The 9,832-nt window shown below is 44.9% G+C and overlaps 1 protein-coding gene across 1 annotated transcript; it reads left to right on the top strand.

Moving 5' to 3' along the window:
- Positions 1-472: 472 nt before the first annotated feature.
- LOC129382629 (uncharacterized) lies at positions 473-7,365 on the top strand. The gene is made up of 4 exons (XM_055066757.2): positions 473-725; positions 1,848-2,080; positions 3,870-4,091; positions 7,057-7,365. The coding sequence occupies exons 1-4, from the start codon at positions 483-485 to the stop codon at positions 7,232-7,234; spliced, it is 876 nt and encodes a 291-aa protein (XP_054922732.2). The 5' UTR covers positions 473-482; the 3' UTR covers positions 7,235-7,365.
- The last annotated feature ends 2,467 nt before the right edge of the window (positions 7,366-9,832 follow it).

The following is a 9,832-nucleotide window of genomic DNA, read 5'->3' as shown; positions in this document are numbered from 1 at the left end:
CATTAAACATATAGTGAATAAACGGCACTAATTGTTTGTTGTTACTTTGGAGAGAACTGAGAAAAAAGTTACAGATGTCTTTCAACTACATATGCAAGGCTCACATTCTTCTCTTTTTTACCTTGCTCCGTATCACCAGAAAAACTTTCTCCAGCCATGTAGACCGCATATTCCACGTCCCTACCACACGATTGTGGTCAGCACGTAGTATGAAATGCATGCACCGGCACCTGGTAAACGGTAACCTGAACATATGTAGAAAATAATTTTCTCGTCGTTCGTAACCTTCGAAACGTTGGATAGGCCTCCTTTTTTTATTTTCTAATTATTTCAGTGTGTAACCTCCCCTTGATAGCTATTCATGGTACATGTAGCGTTCTATTTCTCGAGGTTTCATTCTATACCGCGAACTCTTGAAGCTTCTATTAATTATAAAGTGCTTAACTTGCACTTATTGTGCGTCGCAGAACGCCACATCTCCAATGTCGGCGCTCACCACGAAATACGCCAACGTCGGGAACTCATCTGCCTCGGCTGACACAATGCTCCGAAATGAGGAGATGGGCAACGTTACCGCCGTCAATGAGCAGGTCAACAAGACTCGACCCTGGTGGAAAATCGCCAACGTTACAATAGTCATCAAAACCAGCTGCAACAAGCGCACTGCGCAGCCGAAGCGCGGTTTTAGCGAAGCCGACACACCAGAATTTTCGATGGGCGGACTGGTAAGTGCTCATATCCCGAAGTGTCGTCGGCACCTTGCGAAGACCGGTGATGAAAGCGTGTAGTATGCCATACATTCTTAAAAATATTTGCCAAGCGTGTGCGCTACGAACAGAAATTAGCAGCCCTGCACTTTTTATCCAGACTTAGATTTAAGGAAATGGCAAAGAGGACTGTCATGCCGAATCTCTCAGCTAGCTTGCGCTTTGCTTCTCGGCGCAGTGCCAAATGACCACGTTTGCCGACTGTCCAAGTCCTTAGAGAGCTGTTTTCTTTAGAATTATGCAAAACACAGATTATTCTACCGGATGTTCCACATCCGGTCGAACAGCGGCATCCACATTATATTTCGGCCACGTTAGTGTTCCCAGAGGTGAACTTAAATCCACAGGCACACGAGCGCTTTCACATATCCCCTCCTATCTGGAGATGGCAGTCACGACCGGAAATCTGACCCTTGATTTTGCGCTTAGTAGTTGAACACCATTGCGAGTAATGCCTCACGGAGAGTTCACGTTGCCCTTACCTGCACTGTTTTCTTTTTTGTATGAATCTAGCCCGTTTCGCCTGTGCCTTTCCTTTCATGAAAGAGACAATTGTCATTTCCCTGCCTGCAGCCCACTAAGCTACAAGAGAAACCAGTACGGCTTTCTCAGAAGGAAAATTTCACAGATGAAGAAGAAATGTTCGTCTTCGTCCAGGGGATCGAACCCAGGACCAAGGCCTTTATTCCCGAGCACTCGCTCCAACAACTGAGCTAACGTGGAGGCTTGCAAGATTGCACTGCATGGCACAATTAACAAATCGTAGTACAGGCGCACACATTGTGGCAAGTCAGTTCTGCGGAATCTCGCAAGGCAAAGGGGGGATTCTCAAAAGATTCCTTCATAGCTTCGCGCTACAGTTAGGAGCATGGCTATTTTCGTTTTCGTGGATCTTCCCTCCTATTTTTCCAGGCTTCCGCTGTGCTAATTTGCCACAGTTGCCACTTTTTTTTTTTAGATTTCCACTTTCTTGAGCTTCTCGAGCACGCTCGCGTACATGCGAAGTTGCGGGGCGTGTAGTAAGATCCCAATCAATTTCCAGGATCCCTCTTGCATTTCCTGTTCCTTCCCCCTTCGCAGCCGCCCGCCAACTGCACCAAGTTGGTGTACACCTTCTGCCACCAGTTCTTCCGCCTGTACCACTACCGCCCGAGCACCAACACGTGCGTGTCCACACAAGAGGATCCGGCTCAGATGTGCAACCGAAGCCCCGACCGATTCGCCACGATGGCCGGATGCCGCCGCATGTGTGTGCAATCGCGCAGAAGGCCGGAGCGGTGCGACAGCGGGCCGCTGTTCTCGGAGTGCACTTGGTAGGGCGCTTGGCGCGCGCGATTGCGTTTCTTGAACCAGCGTGACTGACTGCTTCGCCGAAACGAGTGACTCGAATGCGCGCGATGTTTGCAGCATAGTGAGCTATCGTTGGTTTCCTCTTCGCGCCATTGTCATCAACGTCTTTAACTAAACCGTCCTGGTGAGTCACATGGCGTTGTGCTGCCGAGCACGAGGCCACGCGTTTGATTATCGGTCGCTGCGGCAGCGTTGTTACGGTGGGCGCGATATGCAAAAGAGCTCACGTGCCGTGCTTTGTGCGCACGTCGTTTGACCTCGAACGGGCAGAATAATTCCGGAGCAATCCACTACGGCGTGTCGTCGCAACTCACTGTGCAGTTTCAGGACGGTAAATTCCGCAATTCGGTTTTGTTGCGATAACACATCGCAATAACAAATATACTGGAATTCGATGCGCGTTTCGTACCAGCCGTGGTTGTTCAGTGGATATGGTGTTAAGCTGCTCAGCACGAGGTCGCGGGATCGAATCCCGCCCACGGCGGCCGCTTTTCGATGGGGGCGAAATGCGAAAACACCCGTGTACTGAGATTTAGGTGCACGTTAAAGAACCCCAGGTGGTCGAAATTTTTGAGTCCTCCAGTACGGCGTGCCTCATGATCAGAAAGTGGTTTTCGCACGTAAAACCCCGTAATTTTTTTTCTTCGATGCGCGTTCGCTGCGTCGCAGTCCCCGATACCGTGCTGCTCGGGCTGCGATGGCGATTGCGCGGCCGCTGTGTTGTTTGTGGTAGGCCACGCGATTACCGTGGGTGCCAGGGTGGGAGGAGGAAGAGGGTTCGTGGCTCGATGTGAGCTGTCCAAGAGAGTCCAGTGTTGGAGGTCGCGTGATCTGTTCGGTCTTGGAGGCGTTGGACCGTTAAAACCGAGAAGGGCGAGACCGCATAGAGCATTCCCATGAAATACGTCCATACTAGCCGTAATAACGGTAGTAAAAGCAGTGGCATGGCCACACCTGCGAGGGTCGTTACTACCCTGGTCTTCTTTCGCACTCGGAAAAACTCGTTTATTGTAGCCCGTATTGAACAACAGAAAGATGTATCGCGATTTTTCTATCTTGCTTTACAATTTTCGCATTGACGCTTTTCATCTAAATATAATGTTTGAGAAGTTGAATGATCACTATACAACAATTATGTAATTTGGCAGAATGCAAAAGTAATCCGAGTATCTCCAAGCGAAGCCAAACAACATTGCTTCGGTTTTATCCAGTTACGGGGCATTTGCATATTTCAAATCTTGGTGCATCACATTTGGGACACCCTGTATATTAGGTCATATATATATGCTGCGAAACAAGAGAATCTTCACTATGAGGGGGTTCGTATAAGGTGTTGATGGTTGCACAATTCAATTTAGAAAAAGGCGAGCTGAACTGCGCAAGCCCGTACAATGATCCAAAGTGCGAACGCTTCTGGAATTCTAGCTATTGAAAACTAAGTGCTTTTTCCGCAGCGCAGCTTATATTGTTAACGCGTAAGCCTTTCAGCGACCTCCAGGGGCGCGAATGTCAGCGGCGCAAAGTGCCGCGACGCTACAGCACTTGTAAGTCCACGCTCTCTCAAGAAGTGTGTCGGACTGGTTATTTTGACGATAACAAGGCGACGCCCAAATCAATGTCCACTAAAGTTAACATGCTTCACATCACGCCAGCGCCCCCTTAACAATGGCCAAGCGTCACTCTACCGCCTGGTAATGCTCCGCTAAACCGCGCACTTCATCGTGTGACGCTAACCGATGCTTTTTAATGCAGGCGTGACGTGAAGCCCAAGTGGAGCTTTTTTGACGGCACGAGGTGCAAGCGATGGCCTTTTCCCGAGGGACTCTGCCCGGCGCCCAATAATGAGCGGGTGTTCACCGACCGTCGCAACTGTGACCGCCGTTGCAAGCCTCCCCGAAATATGTCGGACGGGTCGCCGAAACCGTGTAGCTCCGGGACGGGTCGCGCAGTGACTTGCACCGCCAACGTGCTAAGGTGAGGCTTCGTTATCGGCGTAGAAGAAGAAAAAAAGAGAAAGAGCATAGGTGGGTTGTATACATACGGGGTCATCATTTTTTTACGTTTTACAGAATTCCTAATAATTGTCTGCGGCATGATCGCATAATTCATGTCCTTGAGCTGTATTATCTGAAGATGCCTGCATTAATAGCACGAGAGATTAAAACAATTACACATTTAGTTAAAGCTAATTTAATAATGAACTTCTTAATTGATTAATTTTCGGTACATAGTGCAATTTGCAAATTGTAGCCGCCGAGCTTGGGAGACGTATCCGCTCGAAATGAGTTCTCAGATTACACCAGTTTCGAGATATTTCCCAAAATGTGGAACGAAATACATGAGCGTTCCAGTTACTTTTGTGCTTCAATGCCTAAAAGAGCGCTTTTTCAAGAAAGTAAGTGAAAGAACACTGCGTATCGAAGAGGGGGGGGGGCGAGTTGATGGCGCATATCTCCAAACTTGCATAATTCTGGAAATTCATTCCAAGGGTATTCGCCTTGCAATCTCACCGGTTACAATTCCTAAATTGTCAAGTGTACCGCAAATATATTATTTAGGATGTGATTTAGTGAATATCTGTTAATTAGCTGAATATGTGTTTTGCTTTCTCGTGCAAGTAATGCCCGCCTCTCTGTATAACCCAGCTCGAGGGCTATAATTACGTTCCCTTCAACAGACTACTTTTAAAAAATCCATAAAAGTTATATTTGATCACCTTGTATATAGGAATAACTTATTAGTGAAACTTGCTTTGATGTGTACTCGAATGTCCTCAGTTTAGTTGTATGTAGCTAAATAATCGTCGCTCAGTGTGCATTCTGGTCACATTCTGGTAACTTTACTTCTTTCAACAGACTCCGCTACTTTTGAGGCCAGTATTTTTCACTTCCCTGTAGCCGGCGTACTTTATTTTCTGTTGCCAACTTATTCACTTCTTACCTGTTGTTCTGCTTGGCTACAAAGCTAAACGCTCAACAATGTAGACACCGAGGTATTAAAAAATACCATTCAGACCACCATAGAAGTTAACATGTCGTAATCACAAACAAATCTGCTACCTACGTAGCACATCAGTTTCAATATAACAGCTTCCATTCTAACACAAGACATGAAAAAGTATACCGCTTGAATAGCCCTAGTCTATGGGCACAGCACCTTATAGATTGACACTTGTCAGAATGTGACATGGGCCTACGTTTCTGACTTCATAAGATAGCTAATACCTAAATGTGACGTGTAAATTGTCAAAAATAAAGCACTGACAGTGGTCTGACGTCGCCCAGGAGGTTGAATTTGCCTGGCGGACGCAGGTCATTGGAAGTGACAACTCGGGACGATCACTGGCGGTAGTCGCCAAGAAGGTCTATGTGGGAGAGTCAATACTCAGGATTTCTGTACACGAGTACGTGGAGTACAACTATTACCTCATACTTTTGAACCTTCCCATACAGCCTGTCCAACCTAAGAGCGGCTAGCGGCAAACTTCCACAAGGTATTCACACTCCGGGCCTGCTCGCGTACAAAATATGAACCCGCTGGACCACATTATGGTAGGCCACCACTGAGCGAGAGGCTAACGGACATCCAGCACAAGAAAACTAGACAAAGGCTCACTTTGTAAAACATGTGGCCAAACGTGACTATGCACCAACTGCTCCGAACCTGCAGCTATTTTCGTGACAGAATTCGGTTATTCATTGGCACTTAAAGGTGTTCTTATTGAACATTTCTTTTAAAACAGGGGCCAAACAGACACATCACAATGTTTAGAACACATATTCTTTTTTCTATAAATTCTAGAAGCGACAACTGTTCAGGGTACTTGCTCGCTTAGCTGTTAACGGTGTTGTCGCTGTCAGATGTAAGACGTTGCACAAGTGTTTCTTTTGTAATAAAGCTGGAATTGGTTCCGCAAAAAGAAAAAATCGCTCAACAATGGATGTGTCCTTTTTTTTTTGGAACCTGTGTACATACAGAATTGCTCCCACTGTTGTTGGCGAGCAATGGATATTTAGCGCACCTCACACATAAGTAACATTTAATAATCCATTATTTATTGAAACGAATTTTTATCGGTTCTGGGTCAACTGTGTATTACAGTCGTCATAACTATTTACGACACATGCCCGGAGCAGCTGCGAAGCATCGAAAAATACAGGAGGCGTTCTCACGTGTACGTCAACAATCAATGCGCGTCGCACGCGTTTTGCTGGATTGTGCTGTATTTACGCACAACGGCGCCGCTACCAAAACCAACAAGCTTAGTGTTCCAATTTTACAACATATTTGGCGTGTCTTGAGCGATTCTTGACGTCAAGGCAGAAGGGACCCTCAACTCTCACTGACAGTGTTCGGTGAAGTATGGTCATGAGTTTATGCCACTCTATTTATTGTACTCCCCTGTAAACATACTACGTTTTTACGCTTCGGTGCTGCATACACTGTAAGTAAGTTCTTCTATCACCTCTTTTTTTTTTCTTAACTCTATTTAAGGAGAAGCTGGCGCCTGCAGGTGGCGCCGGCTATTCCTCTTTTCTGACATAACTGTGCTCTAAAGGTTGGTCGCTACAGAAACAACGGCTCAAAAAAATACAGCAACATCGCATTTAAAGTATACATGCACAAACTACAAATCTCCACGAAATGTGAATATTCTTAGGCATCTGCGCATGAGGTCCTCCCAGAGCACCAAAGTAGAACTACGTGAGAAGTATCGTATTATAAAGCTTTTTTGTTTATATATTTGTTATTCTTCCAAAACTTGTACTATTGAGCGTGCAGGCAATGTATTGAAAAGTTTCTGATGGCTGTGGATCCAAGATCTTCGCTAATGATTGCGGTCGCCGATCCGAATCATGTGGCTTTGTCAGTGCCTCTTACGGTGAGTACCATGTTCCTTTACACAACCCAGTTATGGGATCCCTATGCGCACCCGCAGGTTTCCCTACTTTGCCAGTTATTCTTCCGGCAAGTTCGACTGCTTCCGTGCGTCAGTCCAGCTTCTCTCCACTCACCACTGCCTTGTGTCGCGTGCCCTGTTCGCGAACCGTGCCGACTGCCGCAAGACGTGCGTGGAAGTTCCCATCCCGAAGGACATCTGCCTGCGAATATCGTAGACTAACGGAGCCAGGCATCTTGCCAGTGTTTGCAGCTGGGCTTTGTTAGCAACTGTTATTGGAGGACATTGTCTAATGCCTCGTTTTACGCCCTTTAGGACATTCACTGTTCTGTATTCGCTTTAATAAAGTCTGTCCCCTTTTTTTCGTTATCTTACTGACCAATAAATATCTCGAAGGAATATTAATCATACATCAACTCTTACAGACGGAACGATGGCAAAATCCTTCGAACGTGCACAACGCGAAACGATGCAGGCAATCGACGAATTCCCAAATACCGTTGTCAATGAATAGAATTATTACGATGTTGACCACAAAATATGTACTTTTAAATCATATCAAGATATTCAGTTCGCGTCGTACATCATTGCACGTGACTGGCTTACTGGACACATCTTATTGCCTTTAAGATTTGGTTTTGCTTTCATTTTTGTTTGAGTTCGGTTTATTAGCCCAGTGCATATCTGTCAGTATCTTGTATCAGGGAAAACAAGGCTTGCGATAGAAATAAACAAAACTAACAGCTGTATTATTCATAAACTTCGTGTTTTATAGCTACGAGGGCTTTCCAGCGAGTCGCCGTGAGAATTCTCTCCACTTTTCGCTAATCCTGACGCCACGCATAAGCCTATGTGATTCATGGCAGCCTGGTAATACCCACAGCAGTGTTCCTAATGCGTAATAATTTGCCAACGCATGTTTCCACATTATGTGGCTGAAACATCGCTCCTGTTCATGGCCACTTAGCATCATGAGAAATTTCACGTAATAGTTCAGTGGATACCCGCAAGGTGGACAGAAATAATTCATTAGGGGAAAATGACACGTCCACCAACCTGCTATTAACAGCGCAAAATGTAGACAAGAGACGAGCCAAGAAGACACTTTTCATCGCCAATGTATACTATCCTTCAGGGGTTCACGTTACACGGCCTCTGGATAGTGTAATTTCTATTAGCGGAAATCATGTCATATTTGCGGGTGATTTCAACTCCCATCATCTCACATAGGGCTTAAAAATAGATCTGTGCTGCACTCGACTGTGGTAGTGGTCTCAGGACAATGATCTCTTGTGTTAAAATCAAGGTCATCCTGCTTTTGTTTGAGGTTTAGCTACTTCAGCTCTAGATTTGACTTTCTCAGGTTCAGGTCATTGCGTATGCGCTTGGTCGACTATTGTCTATGTCACAAATAGTGACCACATTTTTGTGATTTTCCATATTAAGTGCCCAGCACCATTCTCAGTGTATCATGCACGAACATACATAAATTACAATAAATTTCAAGGTAATTTGCAATCATTATTGGCTGCCCTATCTGAAGCGAATTCTAGACAAAAAGCATTTAGCATTTGTTCACTCTTAGAGGAGTCCTGTAAAAAAGCTGAATTTGAGGTTCGCTCAGTTAAATCCTTCTCGCGCTTGTGAAATTATGACTGCTCGCGGGATTATAGAAGAAGAAAAGCCGCCTGGAAGAAATTATTACATAACCAATTCCCGAAAAATTGCTCAGACTATACATTTGTTGCAGCTACGCTTAAATGTACTGTATCAAAAGCAAAAGATGAATACGGTATAAAGCGCTTCGATTTTCTTGCCAAACCCAATAACAAACGAGCGCTATTCGGCTTTCTTAGATGCAACTGAATGATTCTGTTACCGGTAAACGTCGAATCTAGAGTTTTATCCCCACATGGCATGATATTCATTGGAAGTTCTAGCTAAAGGGCTGGATCATCGCTTTTCTTCTAATGTTACTCCCCCTACATTGATTTCCCATATTGATGAGGATTTTAAGGAGATATCAGTGGATTAATTGTCCTATGTCCTACAAAAAATTCTGACTGCGGCTCCAGGCCCTGATGGAGTCGCGTCGACAATGTTAAAAATCTTATATAAAGAATCGCAAGACGATCTACTAAACATCGTAAATTGTTTAATGAGAGGAGCTTGGGTTCCACCAGTATGGAAGATTCCAAAGATTATGCCGTTACCTAAAAACCCGGGAGAGGTTTGTACCCTAGACAACATCAGAGCAATCGCCCTTACATCAAATATTGTAAAGTTGGTAGAAAGAGTCCTAAATGTTCGCGTTATTAATATTATTATTACAAGAAAGCTTCCTAGTCCATGTCAAATTGCATTCAGGCCGAGATGTTCTATATGGCAGGCGTATATTGACCTGGAAAGTCGTATACAACTTCCACGGCACCAAGGTCAGTATACGGCATTGGTTACGCTTGATATCACCAAGGCATACGATAGCGTCAAACACGAGATATTAGTAAGCCAGCTGTGAGAACTTAAGTTCCCCAAATATTTTCAAGCATGGATCACGCAATCTTTAAGTGACAGAAAATGTTATTGCTTTCAGGAAGCCTTTTCATAGAGTACATATAGACAGGGAAAATGACTTCCACAGGTCTCAGTGCTATCTCCGGTTTTATTCAATATTTTACTGAACTCCATTCCATCCCAAAAGGACATGTACACTTACGTCTATGCGGATGACATTTCACTCTTTTCATCGGCAAAGGATATTCAAACACTTAACGAAAAACTGCAACGGTATTTATCTGTTCTAGTAGCTTGGCTA

This window comes from Dermacentor andersoni, chromosome 6 (genome assembly GCF_023375885.2).
Source record: "Dermacentor andersoni chromosome 6, qqDerAnde1_hic_scaffold, whole genome shotgun sequence".
In the NCBI taxonomy this organism is placed as follows: Eukaryota; Metazoa; Arthropoda; class Arachnida; order Ixodida; family Ixodidae; genus Dermacentor; species Dermacentor andersoni.
Note: the sequence above shows the minus strand (reverse complement) of the source record. Positions and strands in the feature narration are given on the sequence as shown.